The following is a 25,218-nucleotide window of genomic DNA, read 5'->3' as shown; positions in this document are numbered from 1 at the left end:
GGTCATCAGGCCTATTCGCAAAGCAGGGCCAGCTTTACTTCCACAGAAGAAACAAATAAACAACAACAACAACAAGGGAAAACCACCTCCAACTTAAATCCAACAAAGGACAATTATAGGGAAAAAAAATTATTTCACCTATGTATAGTACTTGCTTTCTTTGCTCCTTACCTTAAACTCACCTCATAGTATTTATTTTAATCATGCTGATTTTGTTACAAGCCTTTCCAGGAGCTAACTTTATTTCTTTGAAAAGCAAACATACACATTTAGGATTATATATTTTGTTTATTTATTTATTTTAAAGTAGTCAACAAATTATTTCTTTAATCAAAAATAAGTGAGTTTTTATCATGCGTAGGATTTAGTAAAAAATTTTAGGGTTTTGGAAGCCCTTTAGCAGGTAAAAACTTCACTTGGCCTCATACTAAAGTATAAGAATGAGCAGGCTCCGTCTGAGAGCTGCAATCGAAGCAGATAACTCTGTAAAGAGGAGGGTGGAAAAGGGATGCAATAGAGGCTTGAGGAGAAGGAAGACTCAACAGGACTTGCTAAAAGCAACAAAGAAAAGGACAGTGAACACAGAAGGACAATTGAAGCAATGGTGTGGACACAGCACAGGCTGGTATGCCAGAAGTGTGTGGACAGTCATGGGCATGTTCAATAAATTGGTCATTACAAAATAAGCAAAGTAGTCTGGAAAAAAAAAAAAAACCACAAAATTGAAGACTACTTAAAAACTTTAAAAGCTATATTTTCCTTAACCAACACTAGGATGTTAATTCAAAGGTTATTTACCCACTTCACAATTCTGGACTAATCTCTTTGCTTTGGCTTGTACATGTATAAATTGAAGATAATGTATCATCTCATCCCACAGTACTGTAAGGGTACATAGACTACTGTCTCTAAATCGCAAGGAAGTCCCAATACAGAAAATTCGATAAAGAATATCGGTAACTGCAACCAGCATGGGTTCCAGACAGCATGCAACAAAAAGTGCAGAGAACACTGTATTAAATAAGACCAGAAAGAAACCTTGACCAGTTATTCATACAGTAAATGCCATCCTACCTGCACACTGAACAAGACAGACCCTGGGGGTGGGAACACAACACTAAAACCCCCACAATATTCCTTTTTTCTCATACGTGTTCTTCTCCAGCACCTTTTTTTTTGCCAGATCAGTTACTATAGTTGAGTTTATGTACCCAGCTGCTTCTGCAAAAGCAGCTCATACCTAGAGACTTTCTCATTTCCTGCAAAAAGCAGTTCCCAACATATTTATGAGGGGTTTATTTTATTATGGATGCTCCCAAGCTGCTCAGCAAGACTAAACTCAAAACTTTAATGTTACACCCTATCAGTACAATGAAACTTAATAATATTAAGAATAGTTTTTATATTAACTTGTTACATTGTACAGGGGATGCATCCTCAATTCATTCAAAGCCACTAGATTGCTTCGGTGCCTTTTTAAGTAGCAGAGGCAGAAAGTTTTCAGTACTCTTTTGGCTCCCAGTTCCACAATTTTCACAAGGCTGTTGACATCAGAAACAGAGTCGCTGGTGACCCCTAGTGTTAAGAAGTTCAGTCTCAATTTGACTGATCTGGCAAAAAGCACCAGCACCATCCTTCAGCACTTTTTTTGTTCTGACATAGCAAATAGTCACTGCCTTGTGTTGATGTACTTTCTGCTCCAGTTTACAAACAAAAAGAGCAGTATCTATTTTTAAAAAAAGAAGTGGAAAGGAAATACAAACTTCTAAGCATCCCAGTAAATTGCAGATTGACATTCTTCCTGCTTGCAAGTGTTTAATGCATTTTTCCTCACTCGGAAGATTAACAGTAGGGTATCTAGAGCAGACTGACAGTCATGGCTTCAGGTGGACATTTATAGCCTCCTGATCAGTCATTAGGGAATTAATGACAGTGAACCACAATCTGGGCTGGCCAGCAAAGCCTAGTGTAAGGAAAGAAGCTGTAACTGCCAGGTTGCTGCAGGACTTGGCTGTCTCTGGTAGCAATGTACAGTCCAGTGAGCCAGCTGTCCAGGTGACACAAAAGTTGCTTACAACAGAAATCTGTAACTACAGAAACAAAGAAGAGTCCTACTGTTCTACTTACAATTTTGAGTCCAGGTTCAGGAGAAAGCCCAGTTTGTCATATTCTGGAAAACAAAAGCAAGGAACAGTTATCATAAAAACTGCAAGTGTCTCCTCTGCAAAAGGCACCAAACCCAAAATCAGCAAGTCCTTATGGAAGGGCAATAATTATTTCTAACTGAAAATAGCTATATTGTAATTTCCAGTCACTAGCAGCTGTTATCACAGATTATTGTTACTTCAAGGTATTTCTAAATAAACATTTGTGAATCTCCAGGAAATACTAAAGCAAGATAATGTAGGCGTAATCAATTCAGAAATCACTAGAATTAGCCACGATATCTTCAGTCATAAAACCAAAGCACTACTGAAACCATACACGCAGTAATATTCAAAGCTTTCCTGCTTGGAGTAAAACAATTTTGCCAGTAATTTGCATGACAAACACTCCTCCTAGGTCCCGATGTGGTAAAACTTTGAAATTTTTCTGGATTCCTTGTCTATTGCAACCCACAGCCTCATAACCAAGCAGCCCTTCTTTGAAAGAAAGTCATTCATGATGACAGAAATGCTCTAAGTTCAGGTGATGCTGTCCAATAGGAAACTGCAAAGTCACAGTTTATGCCACAAACAGGGAACAGCTACAGAAACAAAGTTATCACTCAGAACATCTGTAACTCCTGTATAAAGTGAACTTTGCACTCGGTGTCTTTGAATACATTGTGATCTTGTAAATCAGATACTTGATACAAAAAAATAAAACTATTAGAATTCACAGAAAAATCTAAAAGGTGCAGTGTCCTTGCATTGGGTTAAGCTTGGGGGCCTCCTCGCGCTGAGAACCACTGGGTCTCACTACCAATTTTTTTTTTTTAATGAAAAGCAATACAAAGAGAGAAGTAAAAGATAATTCCTCCGAAGCTTAACGATCAGGATAAATTAAAAGAAACAAGAAGAAAAAAAATAATTCTCATAGCCTTTTCAAAAGAGCTCAGTGGAAATAGAGGTTTGTTTTCTTTACGAAACACCACCACAATTTCTGCAGCAGTAATATACCTAACAAGATCACAAGCTTTTCATGCTACCCAGTTACCAGCACAACTTAGGAAAGCCTAAACATGTGCTTAAGACAAAAGGATTGCATCAGATAAGTCAGTATAAACTCTGCCATTGATTTCAATCCCATCAAAATTTAATTCCCAAGCCAAGGGAAGCATTATTTTTGACATAACTTAGGTAACAGAAGTTGCAGAACATGTGTGCACTTGATATTGGCACTACTATCTGTTCTCTGACAGCACCCACGTACCACCCACCATCCCTGTTGTACTTGATGTTAGAAATGCACCTGTGCATCTCCCTTCCACCTTCCACACACTGATCGCTGCGTTTCCCCCGTGTGCTGCTTTCCTTGTAACTTCCTCTCAGTTTATTCCTCCTACAAGAATTTATTCCCTGTCCAACTTTACCTCCTCCGCATGTAGGATCCGCATGGGAAGGTACTAATTCCAGAAAAAGAAATATGCCTTCAATTTTCATTAACCCTTCCTCGTTCCAAAACCGACATCCCTATTGAGTAAACAGCAACAGGGATATATATATATATTTTTTTTTTTTTAACATCTACAGTCACTGATCAACCTGTCATCAGTCTTATGCCATTTGAGCTAACATTCCCTTCTTCCCAATGGGAAATACGAGAAAAGGAAATGCAGTAAAAGATACATCACCTCCTAAGTACAACATTACCCTGGGCTTTCTACTAACTCAGCACAACTTCTCAACCAAAGCACCAGAAAACACTACTTAAATGCTAAGTGCCACAGATGCCGTACCTCCACTGCAATGTATCATAAGATTTACCTTCTGTTTGTCACATGCATTTCAATTTCCCTAGGTTTAAAGTGGTTGCTTTTGACATTCACTGATGATTACTAACAGAGATATTAAGCAATCTTGTAAAATTATATACGGCAACTATCTTGCAAAAGACACTTTCAAAAAAAAATAATGAAGTACAGCAAAACAAAATAACATTTCTGGTTTGAAACTAGAAGCACAGGTGTGTTCTTGATTTTCAGTAGGGTGTAAATCATCCTTTCAGGCTGTAACATCAAACCAGAAGCATCTATGCTCCTTCCTCTCACTAGCTGGTGAAATGTGCAAACTACTGAAACGCTGCCCTCATCACGGGCCATCTCACACTCACTGGGAGTCCTGGGAGTCACAGCATTACTATTGGCTTGGAAGTTAACCTCTATCACCACATGCTGCTCCCCCAGGAAAGACACTAGGAGTCTCTAAATTACAGATTTAGAGGAAGTTAGCTTCCTTTTTTATCAAAAAACAGATTCTTGTTACAGATTTTCCTGTGTTATTTAGCTGTATCATTACAAATACAGAGGCTGAAAGTCAGTGCGACACACAAAAGTGTAGCTCACATGTTGGCTGGAAGCGGTCCGGATTCTCAAAAGACAGATAAAACCCCAAACACTTGGAAAAAGCCAAACACACAGAGCCCAGCTGCAAGAAAAAAAAAAAAAAAATCCTTGTCTGAAATTATGTATTTGATTTAAAACAAAATAAAACACATACCCAACTAGACAAAAGACAAGTACAAATGAATATAAAATACAGTATGGTCAGGGTGTGATGATTACAGGGATGGACTGAGTGGCCACACAGCTCACTGCTAAAGAAAGGGGCAATCCTACTCCTACCCTTTCCTCCCTTGAAAACACTGGCTGCAAAAGCCTGCCTTGGCACTCATGGGACCTCTCCGTGCTCTAGCCTACAGGTTGCTTTCACCCCCCATCACCTTAGTTAAAAGCCTTACTCACCAAGTTCACCAGCTAATATGCAACAATATTGCTCCTCTTTTTCACACAGTGGGATAGAGAAGTGCTAGAATATTAGAGAAAATGGAACAAAACAATCAGACAGAACAAGGTAGAAATACTCCAGCATCTCCACCAAGAACTGGCTTGGACCAGTTGGCCATGGTAACTGCGGTTTGATGTTGCCCTCTGCCAGCATCATCATGATGACCCCCCCATCAGGGCATCTCTGCACTGAAGTACAATGCAGAGCCACCAGCAGGTGTGGTGCTGGAGAAGTCCCTTCAGATCTAACCAGGCTGGTAGGTCTGATCCAGCTCAGGCCACGTCTGACCCAGCAATTTCAGGCAAGGCATTTATATGGTTGTGTGAAATAGGATTTTTTTTTTTAAGCCAGAAATAGTAAAGGTAACAAAGAACTTATTCTGCACCCACTAGAAGATCATCGTGGAGGAGTCCGAACAAGGCTTTACATTCTCAGCCCGTAAGAGACTGAAAGGCTCATGAGGGATAAAAACAACAGCACTGAGAGCAAAGCAATCCAAGGACCACATTCACTTGTGCTGGGAAGCTACAGATCTCAGCAGTTAATGGTACAGTAGTGTACAGAAGCAGAAAGGAACAAACATGGGAAATGAAGTTTCATCATGCCCCATAAAAACAAGAGGTCTTTTTAGGTCAGAAATAAAATGCACTTCTACATTTCCACGAAGATCGGAATTGAATAAGAATCTAATAACTGACAATGATTTCATAATAAAGCATGTAATTAGGATTATATGAATAGAAGTACAGCCAAGCACAGCAATTTGTAAAAATGATACAAATCCTGTGCCAAATTCAATGTCGACATTATCATGGAAATTTCCCACAAGTATCCAACAGAAATCCAGCTACCAGGCAGTAAGTGAGAAATGCATTGTGTAATGTCTATAAACTCCATACAGACCACCCAAAAAGCCATAAAGCTCAGTGTACAGTAACTATCAAGTTTTCAAATTGCATTTTGCATCTGTAGCCAATACAGCTATATACAAACAAAATGGGCAAAATTTTCCCCTTATGCTACTAATCTGAAATCAACAATCCAGGAATTAACTTGGCTCACTGGTTTTATCCTTCCAAACTACCCATAACTGATTTCACTGCTGGCTTGAATACTATTCCTTTAGCAGCTAGCTATATAGAAGCACAGTACAAATAACTTTACCCACAGAAATAGAAAATTAATTTTAACATGGGCTATATGTAGTTATAGTTCTCTCTGTGTTTTAATTGGTAAAGACAAGTATAGGAGGGAAGGCAGAAGGTTCAGTTTTAGGTATTTTATTCAAAATGTTTGTGTTTGTCAAAGAAATCAGTATGACACTCAAGAGACAGGAGTCCTATCAAGAACAGCTCAGACCACCCCGATACATTTCATCCTGTCCAGTGCAGCTTGGTCTCTGTGGAACTGCGGCTCCAACTAAGTTGAGCCTTGGTCCCTGTCCACATCTAAGTTCTACATCTATGGCAAAGGCCAGGTAAAATGACTTACCCTGCAATGAAAACGGTCAAACCCCTCACATTCACCTTGGACTAAGAAAACACATATGGACAGTTATAAAAGTTCAGCTGATGTAAAACAATTCTGCTAGAACTCAAGAGACAGGAAAGAATTAATGAAAAAAAAAAAGTCATATGCAATGGATCAACTGAGAAGGACAAAAGAAAGGTTTTCTTTCAGGGTTAAAAAAATACCACTCAGGACTAGTGAGCAACAACGAAAGTATTGGACAAACAAGGAATTAATGTTGCATCCTTTCCTTAGCATTTTCACTTTAACCTCTTCAGTGACGGAACTTACTGATGAAAGCATTCTTTTCTGAGGCAATTGAATAACTGAGGGTGGAAAAAGATTGCAAAGCCACCTGGGCTCCTCAGCACTGTCCTGCATAGACTGCCTCATGTCTATATTCTGGTTTCCTCCTCACCTCCATTTACTCTTTTTGCATACAAGTTGAACAGGCTTTTTCTCCAGGTTGTCCAAATGACATCAGGGAGAACCCTGAGTATACTGGTAAGACAAAGTCCAGTCCCTGGTGCCTTTCCTTGCTCTGTAAAAATACACAGAAGAAGTAGAACTGACATCTGTAAAGACAACTGCTTAGCCCTTGCAGCCCAGTACTAGAAGCATGCCTTGTTAATCTACGTCTACATAGAACTATCTGTCCATTTGACATTTCCACCACGCGTGCAAAAAAAACCATGATTCTTCAACAACATTCAATGTAGCCTCACTTAGGCTTCCCTTTTTTGAGGGGGGAACAAAAGAACTTCCTTAACAATAATACTCCTTCAGCAAAACTTGGAATTTCACATCTATTAAAAACGTTCTCACACTGTGCAAACTGATCTAAAGAGACCAGTTCCAGTGCACTGAGCTCAACATTCATTTTCCACATACTGCACCTGATCAGAACAGCCATATTTGATGGAAATGGATATGCCAAGCACTATAAGCACAACTAAAATACAAACCTGTGAGTTTAAAGTGGGGAAGGGAGAAATCTGTCTCACAAAACCCTGCATGCCCTGGTGACACCTAAAAACAGGAGGATACTATTTATTGTTTCAGATTTAACAGCAAAAGGCAGTAATTTTCAGCTCTATACCTTCAAGGTGGTTTTCTCCCCCCTGTAATTCTTTATGGGGGCCCCCAAAGACATCTGGCCCAGCTTTACAGCTTGAGAAAAGCAGTACACCAGAGGGGTTTCCTTCATCAGACACTGCAACTACATTATTCATTCCTCAGGCACAGAAAGAACAAATAAGTAATCACTTGCTGATAGCGCTGTATAGATCATCCACCAGGACGGCCTTTTGACCAAAAAGGGGTCATTTAGCATATTACATTTTAAAACGCTCTGGTTACCTTAACGTGGACTGTGTAATTCCTTACCATTTTTTTCCTAATGAAATCAGAGCAACGTCCAATGGCAGAAAAGCAACTGACTGCTTTAAGCTGAATTTATGAAAGACTCCAATAGGAAGATGAAAAATTTCCTCCCATGAACTGCATATGCCCTTTTTCTTTTCCCAGAGAGTCATCTGTTTAAAGCCAGACTGCAACCTTTGCTAAACAGTTGTTTCATTTACTACCATGTATACACTTGGCTAATGGGAGGTAATGCTGCCCTACTGATTCTTCTGACATATTCTTTATTTTAGAAATTGTATCAAATTTCCTAGTAAAAGTCAAGAACAATATTAAAAAAACAGTAATCTATATTGGCTTTTAGTGACTTACAAGATGCACTGACTTGATGAAGACAGATGCCACATGACAGAGAAAAATCCCACTAAAGTACTTCTATTTCAGGGTATTTTTTAAGCCACTTCTTGGCATTTGCACCTAAACTCATCCACAGCTGTATTTTCAATTGGAGGAATACAGCGTTTATAAGACGACAGATGATGATACTGAACATGCTGGCAAAGTCACATAAGGACTATGCAACCGATTCATGACAGTCACTGGCAAAGATTCAAGCAGCTCCCATGGTCTACAGCTCACAGAAAGAATGAAGTAGAACTTCATTAATCAAAAATTAAAAGAAAAAAGCGTTTTTGCAGAATAAAGCCACTAAAACCAGCAGAAAAGAAATAATCTTTCCCATTTACATACTGCTTTACAGGAATGCAGAAAAATGCAGCACAGTAAGTTCACCTCTCCTTTCCCATCACTAACACGTAGCATTAGGCAGCCAGAAATACACATTGGGGGAAAAAAACAACACAAAAACGCCAACACACTAGAACCACATCAGCTCCAAATGTAAATTAAAATTGTTCTCCTCGAAGAACATCTACCAGAGCCTCAGAAATTCTATTATATAACATAACATCTTAATTAATTACCACTAATCTAGAAATCTGGGAAAGATCAGAGTTTGTAACTGTAGTCACCTATACCATACGCCTCATGGACGCCAAAGAACAGCGAGTGATCTTCTGCAAGTCACCAATGTTTTTCTCTCATGCTAGCAGTTTATCACTATTCTACCAATTTGATACCTGATGATTTCCGTTGTATTCCTATTCCTGCCCTCCATCCAAAACATAAGCAAAATCACAAATTCACTCTCGAGTTGTATTTAGGAGAATGGACACAAGGTTCTTCTTGTCCTTCACAAAATAGTTAGCTAACCATCTTCAGCAGCTGAAGGAAACAGAAAAAGTTTCCTTCATAGTTCCCAAAACAGTTAAGAACTCTACCATAAGGAATTACTAATAGCAAACTCCCAAATAAGCATGGGTTTAAACTCTCAGATGATTACTCCACTATCATTGTGAAGTCAGCATCTGGAAGCATGGGATTGAATGTGGGCTTTCTCAAGCACATAAGCTGCAGCAGATACAGTACTCCAAGTTTTAAAAGCTCCATTTTCTTTGCATATATCAAGCCAAACTTTTGATAAGGGTTAAGAAATAAACTGAAGAAAGCAACAACAAGTTAAAATATTCAAGCAATTTGAGGAAGACCTAAATAACACTGGGTTGCTTGAGATTTTAAACCTGCAGTGAGAACAACTGCTATACAACCTGTTGGTTGTATAGCAACATGTCTAAGAACAGCATAAGCCTACAGCCAAAAGGTATTTAGAACCACAGTATTTCCAGCAAGCACATTAGCAGATGGGAAAGTTGCACATTCAGTGCACTTTTATCCTGAAGAGGCTTAGAGAAGAAAAATTTAACTTGCACGCTCTCAGGCACAGGAGGTAGAAAAAGTCTTGAACAAAAATAGCAGGGGTATAAATCTGACTTTAAAGGTCCAATGTTTGATTTGCTAGCAACGAAGTAAAACAAAGCAACCAGAGAGGGAAGGCAGGGGGAAGGAATACAAGCTGTCTGTGGCAAGCAAATGAAGTCCAGATCTCCTCAAACACCCTGTGTCCTGCTTAATGTTTCTCAAGTTCAGAGCATGACACCCTCCTTTCTGAACTGGTTTCAGCTGAAACGCTGGCCTAGACATCCCCTCAAACATTTATCTTTGCTGCTCAAACTTTATCCTTCAAGGGAAGGGGCAGTCATGAAAAGAATCACAAAAACATCTGGACTTGTGAAGGCCAGACTGCAGTGTGAACCTTAGACGGTTCAGTCTCACTCCAAGCATATTTGATTCTCACGTTCTCTAAGTTAATAATCTTCTATGAGGCAGTACTTTAAGGCTCCATAGCCAGATGATCTTCTGAACACTCAGCTCAGAAAGCCATCAAGCATAACCTAGAGAGTGTCACTAACCTGAGATGCACAAGAACTGATTTCCAGTCTCCCCGGAAACTGAGATTTGTGCATTGGACAAAGAGTTAAGGGGAAAACCAAGATAAAGACAACTCAAAATACAGAGGCTGCAACAAGACACTGCCCTTCACATGGCATGATTAACAACTATGAAAGAGCAATTCTAAGCAGCTGTTTAATACGCAAAAACAAGTCAATGAGTACTAGTTTTAAGGACCATGAAATCTTAACAGGGAGACTGTTACTCACAGCTGTTTAATTCTGACTAATAAAGAGAAAAGTGTATGTATTTTTATGTTTCAAAGTACATAACTTAAGCCCCTTCTTACCCCAACCTGAAACATCACCTACTAGGAATGGCGGGGCCTGGAGCTGCCATTGTTTCTGTGGGTTCTTTCTGGGCTCTGTCTTTTCCTGGGTCTGCAGCAAGGTGAGATGGGATGGACAGCGGAAGCACAATAGCCACAGTTTTTCTCTCTCTCCTTCCTGTTCAACAAGGAAAGCTATCCCTCAGTTGGATAGGCATCACGCATCTTGACATTTTATTACATGTTATCAGTTTAGAGCAAGTTAAAGATTGCAGCACAGCGAATGCAAAGTACTAAATATGAAAGCAATAAACATACAGCTCTCTTGGAGGTTTCTGAGCCTCCCTTCTCAAATATATGAGTTTTCTTCACGTTTCTTCAATGAAAAAACTCAGCCTTGTTGCAGTGGAAGGGTTTACAAAAGATCAAATTTTACTGTCTTACTCCTACCCAATCCAAGCTTGAGTTGCAATATACAAGCAGAACAAAGATCAGTGCTTTTAAAACAGACCCAGGCAGTCTGTTGGCTTCCATTAGCTTGTCTCCCACCCTCCGTATTAACAGAACTCCAAAAGACACAGAACAGTTGAACTGTTTTCACAAGTACATGATACTACCGATAGGGTGGTAAATAATACAACATTTATGATTAACTCCATAGATGCCCTCCACTGGGAACTATCCACAGGGTTAACTGCTTTCACATCAGCTAGAAGCCAAAATAGTATTAGGGGAAAAAAAAAATCCATAGTAGGCAATATTCAGAAGTTTTGCTCCAGGACAAATCCCGGTCTTATCTGTACCAACATCAATCCAGCATAACTCCAGTGTAGGTATGCTGAGTCAGACATACTCAGCTGTAATCAAAATATATCCCTGAATTTTACTCACAGATTTTTGTATCTAAAACCTATGCAACTTCCTCCCTACTTCTGCAGACTAAAGAAACCACCACCCAATACAGAAGGAGGCAAGGCAACAACACACTTCAGTTATGACTGGTATGAATTAGTAGAAGGGAGTTAATAGAGGGTCTCTTCCCCCCATAAACACAACATTTCCACTCTGCACTCAGCACCCTTGAAATGTCCCCACATCCGACCATGCACCCACAATGGATTCATTTCCAGATACAAGTTTTAGAGAAGAAGCAGGGAAAGCAGAAAGCATTTGGGGTCTTGTAAACAAAGCAAGTTACTACCACTAGCTCGGGGGTTAGTAAATCAGAAATCTATGTTCAAGCTTTGCTGTTAGTGTCAGGCAGCAGGCTTTCTTTCAGACTGTGCAGGCAGAAGACAGGTGCTATGTTGGAAGGCAGCATGTTCCCCCTCCCTAGCGACTTAAGAGGAAAGGCTAGTAAGCAAGATAAAATACAAAATCTCCACTTGGAATATTTTTTCTTTTCTGCAAGACAGCAAATACCCCCATCTTTAAAGTGTTAAGGGGTTTTAAGTTATAAGTAACTCTTAGCCTTTCCCTTGTACTTCATATATCATTTATTCATACATATGGTGTGCCTTGGCTACAGCTCGCATATTACAAATAGCCAAATGGATAGTTACTGATTTCAAGAAGTGCCCCCAACACAAAAGAATCTTTGATTTCTGGTTCAGTTTAATTGAAGGTCGTGCTCAGGTTCCAAAGGAAATTAGATTGGGCAGGATTTGCCCTGGGGTTCCATAATGCTGGTCAATCTCCACCCAAAAAAATGTTTCCAGCCCTATTTGTTTAGCTACGACTCTTTTGCCTTCTCCTTCCTGGAAGCATTCCTCATGTCTTTCCCCAAATAACTCAACTGTTTGTTTAGCTGAGAAACACTCCTAGTAGCATGGAACAGTTTTTCTTCAGCTGGTGGGTGACATCATCTTAATGCCTTTCACATGAGAAGAGAAGCACAAACCACATCACTAACACATGTAACGTGTCCAGGTTACCTGCCTTGCTGGGTTATGGAAGGGGTCCAACATGTTAATCCTTGTGTTCCACTAAGACCCTTCATGTTCCACCACACTTTGGAAAGGACCTATTTACCCACTTTGGCTAGATGGTTGATTCCCACAAAAGTCTGGCTCTGTGACCTGCCTCCCAACATGGCTACCATGTCCAATTAAGTAGAAGCCTTGTCATGAGGTGGGCGATAGAGAAGAAGGCAATGTTGTACCTGAGCCTATTGTATGTCCAACGGAGTCAAAGGAAAGAACCACTGAATCTGTAACACAAGAGTACAAGTTCATTTTCCCCATTTTCTTAGCACCATTTCTTGCTGTATCATTTTCTTGTTATTTTGCTTAAATACCTCCTTATGCTCCCTTCTGCCAGGAAGCAGAACAACTTCACCAGCCAGGCAAAACAACAGGCATCTAGCAAAGGCAAACTCTGCAGTACGCAACAAATCACAACGTCATTACCTAAAGTAGCTACAATTTATTGAAAATAATTTCCTTTTATGCCTGACCAGTTTGGTCAACCTTACCAAAATGGAATCATGATATGCTTTGGACTGCTAGTCTGGAGAGCTTTTTCTTATCAAATGCGTTATCAATATTTTGTCCCCACTTAGGGGACTCATCTGTTACAATCAGCTCTTCCTTGACACTATTTGCTAAGCAAAGTATTTCGTGGCTCTTGCAGTTCTCACCGTGTTTTCCACATCTTTACTCACACTAATGGCTTCTCAATCTATGAATATCCTTCACCTTTGTACTACATGCAGCACATTTGCCAAGTATCAAGAAAATACAACGTCTCTACTTGATAGCCTTTTATTTTGCCATCTGGGGATCACAATAGTGCTTTTATCCACGATCGCAATGACAACTCTTGCTCACCCTTTAAAGCCTAGTACTTTTAGTCACCGTTTCATATGATAGGGCACACTTTGCTTCAATTGTAGATTACAGTCCCCAGGTTTTTATATGCAACTTGACTTTTGGCCACATAGAAACCTTTATTGCCTGCTTGCACTTAGCTTACCGCATGATCCAGACCCCTTTATTAGTCATTCACTTTCCTCATATACCACTCTCCCAGCCTAGAACCTGTTTGCAAAATTTATTAGTAGTAATTCAATATTTTGTTCCAAGTGGAGCTGCAATATGGTACCATGCTCAATGGTGGGCGTTTTTTCCAGCTTTATTCCTACTTAAGACAAACCAACCATTCTTTTGGTAGTAAGCCTCCTGGTTTGCCATCCATTCTGATGCCAATCCCAGCTGAAGGAGGAAGTTACTGAACTCTACTCCACCACCAGTGGAGCAGAATTGAGCCCAGAACTTCAAGGCAACTTGCCAATGGGTAAAAGACAGCAAAGAACAAACCGCCACAATAGGTTTAATAATTTTATGGAATGAGAAGCTTTAAACTTACACAGCAATAGCAGAACTGCCTTTCACCTTCAGCTAAATTAATAGATTGAATCCCTTAAAGTTTCTCTTTGTAACTTAAGGCCTCAGATGCTGCCAGCTTATCACACATCCTTGGCAGCACCACAGCAGCTGCCTCAATACAAGCCCTCGGCACAAGGCAGAAAGCCCAAGCACAGTCAGATTTACTGTGCTGAAAAGAGGTTAAGCTCCTACTGCATCACCTTACGTTTCAGCAGGCTACAATCACAGATGTTGACAGTTACCACCTTTCAGCTGACAATAACTTGACATAGGACTGAGCCCTTGGCTTTTCTATACTGTATATCACCTTCATGCTTATTTTCCCATTCTTACAAATTCAGTAAGAAAGTGCTAATTTTCAAAATAAACAGACTAAAACTGTTCATTTAACTGGATTTAAAACAATTTTAAAAGTAGGTCTGTGCTGTCCCATGTCCAAAATTATAGTAGTAACAAAAAAAGATAGATATTACTAGTCTCAAAACTTATTCCAATAAAAATAAAAATCCATCTGGACTTAACAACTGTATTTCCTCTTTTGGGGATAAAATTCAGACATCCTTATATTATTCTAAATAGCAAGGGGTTTAATTCATTTTAACTGTGTTAAATTCATCTGCCATCAATTAATTCTGAAGTATCTCTGTGGGGTTGTACTTTTAAAAAACTGTTGAGATTTTTATCAACATTAACTATTACTTTGTAGTTATTGCCAAATTTATATGTTGTTCATTTTCCTGCAATATATTTTGCACTCAAACACTGCGCATGAAATATTAGGACCTATCCAAGAATGGCTGAAAAGCATTGCAAGCACCAAATTAATACCACTCTTGCAGCCCACAAAAATAGTATAATGTTTCATTCCTTTAACTGAGAATGCTATCTTCCTCATATAAACAAAAAAATTACAAGCAGAGCAAACATGTGAGCTCCCTGTTCCAGTCCAGTCCTCCACATGACTATTAGTTTCACAGTTTCAACCTCAAACTCACAGTGAATAACCTGTATTACAGTCAATTTCCCCCTCTGTCCCCACAAGTAATTTCACAAACCACAGACCTTTATTAAACCACTGTGTTTATTTCTAGCATTAAAACTTCAGAAGTTAAAAAGCTATAAATTTGAAAAAGGCTGAGAAGATAATATGTCACCTTTCTTCCACCCAGACAGCTATTCACATTCAGCCAAATTCAGAGCTACAGGTTATTTTTCTCAGAAGTTGATGGAGATAACCATTTCCTTGAGGCAAGCCAGATTTATTTGCAAATACACTGAGTCCTGCTTCCAAAACCAAAAGAAAAGTTTGCTTCTAGCTTCAAATCTCTTCCAGTCATCACTCAGTTCAAAGTCCTCCTGGCTTTCTAGACATTTTTTTGCAGAGACAAAGTGGCTGCTCAGTCTGTGCCCAGTGCCTTCCCTCTCACAAAGGCAACCTTCAAAGGCTCCATCTTTCAAAACTTAGTAAGACACAATGTAAAACATATTCACTCACATGTGCCCTTGCTTTAAGTGCCAAGAAGCATTTATGTCTGAAGGAGCAGTCTCTAACCTTTCAGCTACCTACTTCCATAAAGCATCCAAAATGTTCTCCTCCTGCCTTCTTAACTGGAAGGGCAGTCTTTATGGCCAAATCATGAAGTCTGACACCCAACAAGTTGCCAGTATGCACAGCTTAAAGCCACACACATCACAATGCCAGCCTTTTACATCTGTTTTCATGTTAGCTACAATCATTTTTCAAGGGCTGCAGCAGTTTAAAAAGGAAAAGGGGGGGGGGGGGAATCAAACAAGATACAGCAAAATCCAAATGCAATTCTGGATCTGATCCAATCCATCAGAAGAAGTAAAGACAGCAGAAATACTTATTTAGAAGGCACTCAGTGCCAGGAATAACAATGGCTGAGACCTCACCAGCCAGAGTGCAAAGCTGCTTTGGGTCACTTTGTGTCAACTTTGGGTTAGAGTTGCACTGAGACCTATGTTCTGGGTTACTTTCCCCTCCCACCCACCCTCCAGCTAGACCGCCAAAAATTGGACCAACACATGAATCTGCCCCATCATCCCCAAAAAACCAGTGCTGTCCAGGGCTACCTGAATGTGCTCCATCACAGCCTTTTTGGAGTGTGGAGGAGTGCTGTATGAGACTCCTCTTCCAGGAGAGTTCACTCCTATGGAACAAACACAAGGATCCCATTTGGTTCAGGAACCAGGAGCTCCAAGACAGGCTGTGCAGGTAGACTCAAGCTGCTCCGGGAACAAATGCAAACTGTTCCAACAGTGCTCCATACTGGAGATAGAGCTGAACTTAACTTCAAAAGAACACAATTGGATTTACATAGTTCTGTCCTGAAGTTAAAAAAACCCTGCAAATCTGAGGTGCTACATCTGTGGCTGCACTTACACCACAATCCAGATAGAATCAATCCTCATACCTGGGTGGTTTATTTCAAGGCAAGGGAGGCACTTCAAGTGTTGCTAACCCCTTACCTCTTCACGTACACACATCCCTTTCCACTTCAATGTCCCCATCTTAGATCTCCTGCAAATCCTTCCTCCTGTTTGTTTTGTTAGCCATGATCTTTCTCAGGGTCTGGGTAACTCTGCGCCGCGCTACCCTGTCCCCAGCACAGGCAAATTAAATTATCTCGCTGCATATATTATGTGCCTTAGATCTAGGCATTTCTGGACACCAGAAAAGCATTGAACTACTATTCCTTACAGATTGCCGTGTTTTTTCCACTACTCTAGTCTCTGAACAGAAAAACAAATGAAGGTTTGGGTCTTCATAAAGGAGCGATGGTCCTGACCAAAAGATGCAGATTTGTATGAGACAGAGAAACAAGGCCATGTTGGAAAACACCTTAAGTTTCATACTCCAAAAAAGAGATATGGACACCACACGATAAACATTCAATATCATGCTGGGTACTGCACTCAAGAGGTGTGTGCAAACAGGTCTTCAAGCCCAGTTGTGTCAAGTTCCTGAAATCATGTAAAAGCAAATACATGGAGCAACTTCCAATGCAAATATTGTCCTTGCTTTGATTTCATCATTGATGAAAATGCAATATACAAACTGAAAACAAACAGTGGCAATACAGAAGAAGAACAGCAAATATAATCCACTTTTAATCAAGAACGGTGTATAACCTATATGTTTACCTAAGTGCTGTTTCAGAATTTCAGTTAGGACTTTTACAGTAAGTCCCTCCGAGAAGCCACAAACTTTTTTTGCTTTCTACAGATCGTCCCTGCAAGGATTTTGAGATATTTGTCTCATTCTATTGGAAACCAAAGAAGCTGAACCAGTAACTTCTCTTATCCTTTTTCATTTAAAAAAAAAAATACAAACAAAACACAAAACCAGACTTCAGCAATAAACCAACTTCCCGGAGGGGGTGGGTAGGAGAAAAGTCAGTAAAAAAATGATTGCATGCTGCTTTGGAAGTGGTCCTGAGAAACCACAAACCATCAGTCCCACAGGAGTTATAAGAGTTTAATAATAAAGGCTTAACACAGCCTCGATACCACATACCATTACAGTAATATACTCCGCAGACCAAGCCAAACAGGGAATACAATAATACATCCCAACATAAGGCTGTAATTTGGCACATCCTCGTACAGAGACTGAAGCTCTGAGGTCTGTATCGCTTTCTTCTACGCATAATCACTGCTAAGTTTCTCATTTCATACCCCTGCTTCTCCAGATACTCTGATGGACTCCTGCAGAACTGGAACCTGTATTTAGTAACATTCAATGTAATTTCTACCTCCAGAGCTTGATCAGAGACCAGATATCCTGCAGAGGTCCATCACCTGGACTGGGGATGGCAACTGTAGTAATAACATTAAATAGTAACATTTTGATTTTAATCAGAATGAAAACATTTTAGGTGCTGCTTTTTTACCACAGAATTAAACCATTCATAAAAAAAGGGTCTGTCATTCAGCTGTTTCTCTTTTTCAGCTGAGTACTGAAAAGGATAGGATCAAACACCCCAATGGCCATCAAAATTTTTCTTCTGAGATCTGTATTCTATAAGATGACATATACCAGAGTAGGAACACAATGCACAAAACACTTCATAACTTAGTGACAAGAAGGCCAGTAATAACAGAAACTATCCTTATATTTCATCTAGTCAGAAAACAAGGTTCACAAAAGCAGTGCCACTGTCAGAAAACATGCTACTGTCAGGATTCATTTGGCAAGAAGATCTGTCTTGGAACATTCCCTGCCTTAAAATAAAAAAATTTGGAAAACCCTTCACTCTCATCATGACTACAGAACACTCCGAATAATTCTTATATCCAAGGAATCGAAGGGAATTAAGTAATTCCAGTTCTATTTCACAGATATCTTGCTTAGGTATCTAAAGCATGAACATCTTTCCTCAGACTTCGTAAAACAGAAGAACTGCCTGCACTTACGAATTACTCAACAGGGCATCCTTCACTTCCTAATGCTTTGGTTTACTCTCTGAAGACCAGTTTAGGGAAGGGCTAAGTAATTTATTCAGTCTAATGATAAATGCCACCCTACAAATTCATTAAGTATCCTACTTTTGTATTAATGTTGCATTCCCCTCCCACTGCTTGGTTTATTCCACTTTATTAAGCTCTTTCTTCTATAGTACAACTGATTTTCCTACTTCTCCAACTTTTTCTGAACAGAATGAGATGGCTCTGTGCTAAAAGCAGTGGTCACTACAGGAACATCTATATCACAGCTTCAACGATGCTCTGAGTTACTCATACTTTTAATTCAAACCTCAAGGCACTAATTATGACATCCTCTATGCACCACTTCACACAGCATCAGTGAAGGTCAAAGAAAACCTATGTAACATAACTCTTACTAGTAACATCAGCTTCTACCTAGATACTCTGCAAAAAACAGTCAGTAGTGTTCCCATGCTTAGATACCACAAGAACTTAACAGTCTCACGTGTACTGTTTGAGTAGTGCTATTCTAACACTTTCAAAACCCAAGGTGAGGAATACATAAAGATGACACACACACAGCACAGGCGCACTTCCTAACCACAGGCGTGCAAAGTAACAGCAGTAAATACAGGCACTGCAAGTTTTGGCAAGCACACTGGATGAAGACTTCAGTCCAGTGCTGTCTGCAACTGATAGGAGACCCAGGTTCAAAGTTCAAACTTATTGCCTTTATGGGAAGGGAAAAGTCACTCAGCAACAGGAAACATCTGATAATAAAGAACGCTTCCAGAAAACTCTGGATTTTCTACTTTTTAAAATTGTCTTAAAATAAGGCTGTATTACAGTGTTCCTGTTGCACTAAATCTGAATGCCTGTCCTGTGTGCCACCTGGCTATATTTGTGTTAGTATGAAGATGTGGGTGCAGGCTGGTGCTTGTTTTGTGTAACACCTGTGGGGGAAGGTTCACTCTCACTTGAGAATGCCATAAAGATGGAAAAAAATCATTCTGATCTAAATATTAATTTACTTATGCACTGTACAAAGTTGAAAAGTTTCTGCATTGCTGCTCTAGCCAGCATCTCTTTAAATACTAGTCTCACTTATATAGTACTAACTTTTAAAGCATACTGTACTGAAGAAGGCTACGCAGGTTCTCTCTCCATTTCTGTGGCTGACCCAACCACATCTTTATATTGCCAGATGACTTCACAGCCAAGCTTAGAGTTGCACCCAAATTCCTTGGCCATCCACTCTGCCCAGATGTCAGGTCCCTTTTTTGCTTCAGCCCGGAACCAGCCAGTTGCCACACGGAGACTCGACAGAGCGAGGAGGCTCAGGCACAGGCTGTGCCCCAGGGAGCGCAGACACAGCTGGTTCAGAGCTCTTGTCTGCAAGCTCATCACCAAACTAAACCTCAGCCAGTACGGTGATCTGGCTATTACCTGTGCAACCCTGAACAAATCCTCTGATGAAATTAAGTGTTTCTCATCTGTAAAAATAAACAACCTGCTTTTTTTTCAAAGAACCTTGGAAAAAAAGGCTTGAGAGCTAAGAATGGAAATAGCAAAGTATTATCACTTGCCTCAGTTTTATGTGGCATCAAGATCTAACGGTTACATTGTAAACTGCAAAGTAATTCTCTATCAGCTCTCAATTTCCTGTCATTTAATTGAAACTACAACTCTCTTAGCGATACAGAAGTTGAAAGACGTAGCAGTATTTCTTCCACGAACATTTATGAATTTCATGGAACTTAACCAACTTCTACACTTGCTGTTGTGCACATTGCTCCTTTTCCATCAAGGCGTTCATAATGAAGCTGCAAATTAACTAAGCAAGAAACAACACTCATGTTCTGAACAGATGTATTTTTAAGATGTTCTAAGCATGCCAATTTTCTTTGTTCTGCAATGAATGAACTGAATGAAAAGATGTGGTGTCCTGTGCCAGCTGGCAAATGCTTCAGAGGGATATTACATTGCTATTGTCTTCAGCAGTGCTCAAATAACAGTTTGGTAGCAGGAAGGGCTGGTATGTTTTGCTCGTAAGATCAGTATTATCTGGATCTACTACATAACTTTGCATCACCATGACCAACAAAACTCTGGGCACAAGGGAACACGGTGCTTCACTCCAAGCATCCAGTATGTGTAGCTCCTCAGTGCCTGCCACAGCTCCCTAAGCAGGGGAAGACCAACCACCACAAGAGGTAGGCAAACAGTCCCAAGCGCAAAGGAGAAGGGGAGACCAAGGTGCTGCAGAAGTTCAGTGAAAATATACTTGGCTTTGAGGAAGGCAGCTGTAGGGAAGGTCCAGATCTGCCATAAGGCTACAAAACCAAACACACCCAACTGTACCAACAAAGCTGGTACCTGAGAGGTTTTTCTCTTGACAGAGAGAAATCCTTTAATTAATCCCAAGCAGCGCCTCAGTATTTTAAGGAGCTCAAGATCTCCTAAGCCAAGTCTTGTATTTTGGTTTCAATTATTATTGTAGCACTCTGTCATACACCCAAATTCCATAGTGGAACACGCAATAAATTACAGAACAGTAAAACTGCTCTCTTCTAAGCTTACAATCCACGTGGCAAGACAGAAAATGCATATTGGCAGCTAGGGAATTACACAGGAACAAATGCAAAAACATGGGACAGTAAGATAGTACCAACTCAGTTCAAGAAATTTTCTTGAGCATCAGTGGTAGTACGCAACATGAAGCGAAACCATATTTTGTTTCTGAATAAAAGATTCACTCCTTTCATCTAGAAATACAGTATTTATGCACTCAAATATAAAGCACTTGCTTTAGGTTCAGAATATGTATCTTCTTCTGAATGTGTCCCTCCAGCTAATACTTCAAAATTATGAATTCTTTAACACATTTCTTTCAAAAGGGTCACTACTAGTATTTCCTAGATAATCTCAGTAACAAAACAACACTGCAGCTGTCTATTATTAAAATTAACAGCAAACTTGTACACTGGATATTTCAGGGGCACAGAAGCAGTTGTATTTAGACTTACCTGTATATGACTGTTGGATCTAACTATTAGGAATATTTAGAGGATAGACCAGTTTAACCACTGACATAAGACAGAAAACTACCAAATTTACAGTAAATCTCGTGTCTGTGTGGAACGTGTCTAATATTAGCACAGCCATTATTTAGTTCAGCCAAGAATACTGGACAGGAAGGTTACAGATCATAACTAATTTTTAATTTTTTTTTTCTTTAATTAAAGCACTTAACAATGCTCATTTGGATGTAAATCCTTGAAAATACTCTAATATGTCATTTGCAAACTAAGGGCCAGACTCAACATAATATTTTGGTGATGCAAAACAGATGTAAATGAAAATTAATTGGCCAATGTGCTCTCATTGCTTTCAATGACACTCCACATAATTTTTGGAATACTAAGCAATTTCCATATCAAAAAAAACCACTCAAAACATTCAAACCTTACTGCTCTTCACTACATACTAGCAGCCTGAAACTACAAAGAAAGCAAAATACCTTTAAATTTGTCTTTAAAAGGTTCAGTTTCAAACTAAAGACAAATACACTAAAATTTCTGGATTAGGTTATTGCACAGCAGTGGCACAAGGAAAATGAATTCTGTATTTTCACAGTGCAAACAAAATATGTATTGTTACCTTAGATATTATAAAATTAAAGCAATGTAGTTCTAATTATGAATGCTTTGTGTCTTTTTTTTATTTTTTATAACATTTTTATTAAACATGGACATGAGCTTTTCACCTTAACAAAGCACAGTAAGAACTGTATTAGTAACAGTGCCTTAAACTTACACATACTCACACCACTATCAGAGAGCTCTGGAAGGCTGCTGTACCTTATCTTTGTTTTACGTAAATAAAAGTCCCTACATGCAATTAATGGCAATTAGGACAATGATTTTAATAGCCTGGTCTTGATTTTATGCCTACTGGAGATATTTAACCTTTTTTTGTTTTCCTCCTTGTCTCTGGTATGGAAAAAACTTTTTCTGTGTGGTGGCTTTTACAAGCTAAGCTCTCAGAAACCTCTCCTTCCTCAAAAGCAGAAATATAAGTACTTTCATCAGGAAACTCACATCCTTAAGTTTGATTGAACGTGATCGACTGCTTATGATGTTAAGCCAGTAGTCAGAAACCTCCCAAAACCTTAAAGCACACCATATCTGGCCCATCTGGCAGAATAACTGCCAACAAGTCCATATGTACAGCTTTATAGTAACGCTTCTCCTCTCTCCTGTGTCTGCCTAGAACACAAACAAATGACAGGAAGGAGTAAGGTACAAGAAAAGCATATGAACGTAAACATCTCCTGAATACAAGTGCTTTATAGGCATCTTCTCTAGAAAATGGCCGCGCTCTACTGTTTGCATGACAAGGACCCAGACCATTTATTAACACAAAAGGTGATACTGAATAGAAAGTCTGTTACATCCATTTTTCACTCATGGTTTTTGCAGTTTGGAGCCAGGGGCAAGTTTGGGGTTTTTATTTGGTTTTTAACATTACCACAACTGATTCCAAAACCTGAAGAGCTTTCTGGCCCATCACATCCTAAAACTCATTAAGTTTCCAAAACATGCACTAAAATTTGGATTTGAGAGGTTCTACACAGTACATTATTTTTTATGTACTAAAAAAAATAAAAGAGCATATGTTCTTTCAAAGACAAATGTCTTGAAGCTTGTGTGCTTTTGGCTGCTCCTTACCTTCCAGTCACAGTAACTGGTCTACAAAGGGCATTATGTCTACACAAAAGCCTTGCATCATCTTAAACCAAACATACATTGACACATGCAAACCTGAAATAAAGATGTTCCAGAAATCATCTGTGCATCCCAGAAGGATGCAAAAGACAAATGTTATTCTGTTCCCAGAGTATCTACTTGATTATGAAAGCTCCCATACTCTGAGGAAAAAGCAAACAAAAAAAGCTCCCAAAACAGAAAAACAAAACCACAGTAACTTTGAACACTGCATATACAGTTTATTATTCCCTAATATTTTCTTATTTGTGTTTGAAGAAAAAAAAACAACATTGGTTCATAAAAACATAAGAAAAATAACCCAGAGATGGACTAAATACTGCCAACAGTGCTTCATTTCTCTGTGCAGAAATTGCAGGACAATGAACAACTAATTCAAATAGCAGCAGCAGCAGAAGCGGAAGTTGATCACCACAGCACCCAGCTCCTGGACAAATACAGCTGGAGACAATCTAAAGAAAAAGTGTTCCTCCTATCACACCACGTACAAAAATACAATGAATCCCTTTAAGTTACACTTGGCAGAGAAACAAGTCAGTGAGAAAAACTCCAAGGCACACCACTTAGTGTCCTAAGAAACACTGGTTCCAGTACAGGATGAATGGACTTGAACTGCTGAGCACCTAACGAAATTGTTTCACAGAGCAAGCAAGCCTCCCTTTAAAAAGTAACTCAGTGTGGTTTCCAGTGGCTAAAAACACAACCAAGCTGCCATTCCCCCAAGGAATGAAAGGGCTTGAAAAAAAGGCCAGTTTCACCTCCAGCTACAAGAACACTTACTGTTCAAGCATAAATTGTACTGAAAGATCCCTGTCTGTCAGAAATAAAGCTTATAGTGATACAGAGCTCGTGTGCAGAAATGACGTAGGCAGTCAATTACCAGGGAACTGCATGCAGATGAGTGGTGTGACCAGGCTCACCTGCTATACTGCATCCAAAAATCTTGGATGACCCTATTTGGGAAAGCCACTAAGTCTCTTGCATGATGGCAACAAGCACACATAACAGATAACATCATTATATGCTATAACAATATTGCAGAAAAGAAACTAAATTTTTACAAGTTCAGTAGAAAGGTGTTTATTGATGCAACTCCAACAAAGTTTGGTCACATCCATTTTTCTCCTCTCTGCCACGATGCAATGTGCAATGATCTACACTGTTCAGTCAGGCCTCTGAAACACCCATACTAGCTTTGCTCTTTTGAGCAGCCATGTAGACTTTCAGAGGACTTGCAGGGCCTCTGATTTTAAAAAAAAAACCAAAACAAACAGAAAAAACCCCAACACCATAACACAAAACAACACACCCCAGTAACAGAAAGCAAAAAACAACCTAGATCAACAGACTACTTTAATCAAAATATCAAGACAATGGAACAGCTTGCCTAAGAACAGTAATCCCACAGTACCAGCATCACTGGAACATCAAATGGTTTTGATGAAGATCGTGTGAAACTGCCAACTCTACTTCACCAAAAGCTGGAACTTCAGAAATTGAGAGCTGCCAAGAGCCACTCCATTCTTGGATTAATTCAATTTCCACAAAGAAAACCCACTGTAATCTCAGAAAGACCAACCTTCCACAGCACTCCATGACAGATCCCATTCCTTATTAGCATTTCCAGCCACCTGCTGAAGTACACTCCCAGTCAGGATTTCACAGGCTCATCGGGATTCACAAATTTTAGTTTCGCCATTTGCGGATTATTCCACTAGCAGAACTCCTTATAAAAGGCAACAGTCATTTTATTAACCTTATTCTAAAACAGCTGCTTCATCTAACACAACTTCATCTGACTGGCAAAAAAAAAATCCAACAGCTTGATGTTGGCAGGTCTGGGATCAATTCAGAAATGGAAAATGGCCTCTTCTTGGTTTGTGACAAGCCATCAACATAGGCAACTTTTTGGCCGTAAGCTTGACTGTGAAATTGCCTGCACAACTGAACAGATGATAGCAAAAGAGAGGAGAGGATTAAGTGAAGCGAGACAGCAACGAGCAGGGCATTCTGTGAATAAAGAATACTGCAGAAGCCTGAGATGTCAGTTCACAAAACAC

At 39.5% G+C, this 25,218-nt stretch overlaps 1 protein-coding gene across 6 annotated transcripts in view; it reads right to left on the bottom strand.

The window, feature by feature from the left end:
• ST3GAL3 (ST3 beta-galactoside alpha-2,3-sialyltransferase 3) overlaps positions 1 to 25,218 on the bottom strand; it is a 184,118-nt gene that overhangs the window by 133,278 nt on the left and 25,622 nt on the right. For 2 of the 6 annotated variants that reach the window (XM_055815364.1, XM_055815366.1), the window contains exons 3-5: positions 12,698 to 12,745; positions 10,576 to 10,731; positions 2,128 to 2,170 (exon numbers count right to left, since the gene is read on the bottom strand). In XM_055815364.1, coding sequence (XP_055671339.1) covers positions 2,128 to 2,170; positions 10,576 to 10,731; positions 12,698 to 12,745 — 247 coding nt within the window. The remainder of the gene's footprint in view (positions 1 to 2,127; positions 2,171 to 10,575; positions 10,732 to 12,697; positions 12,746 to 25,218) is intronic. The other 4 variants (XM_055815368.1, XM_055815365.1, XM_055815367.1 and 1 more) reach the window with 3 other exon arrangements.

Source organism: Falco peregrinus, chromosome 10, assembly GCF_023634155.1.
Source record: "Falco peregrinus isolate bFalPer1 chromosome 10, bFalPer1.pri, whole genome shotgun sequence".
In the NCBI taxonomy this organism is placed as follows: Eukaryota; Metazoa; Chordata; class Aves; order Falconiformes; family Falconidae; genus Falco; species Falco peregrinus.
The sequence above is the reverse complement of the archived record's forward strand: the minus strand, read 5'-3'. Positions and strand labels throughout refer to the sequence as shown.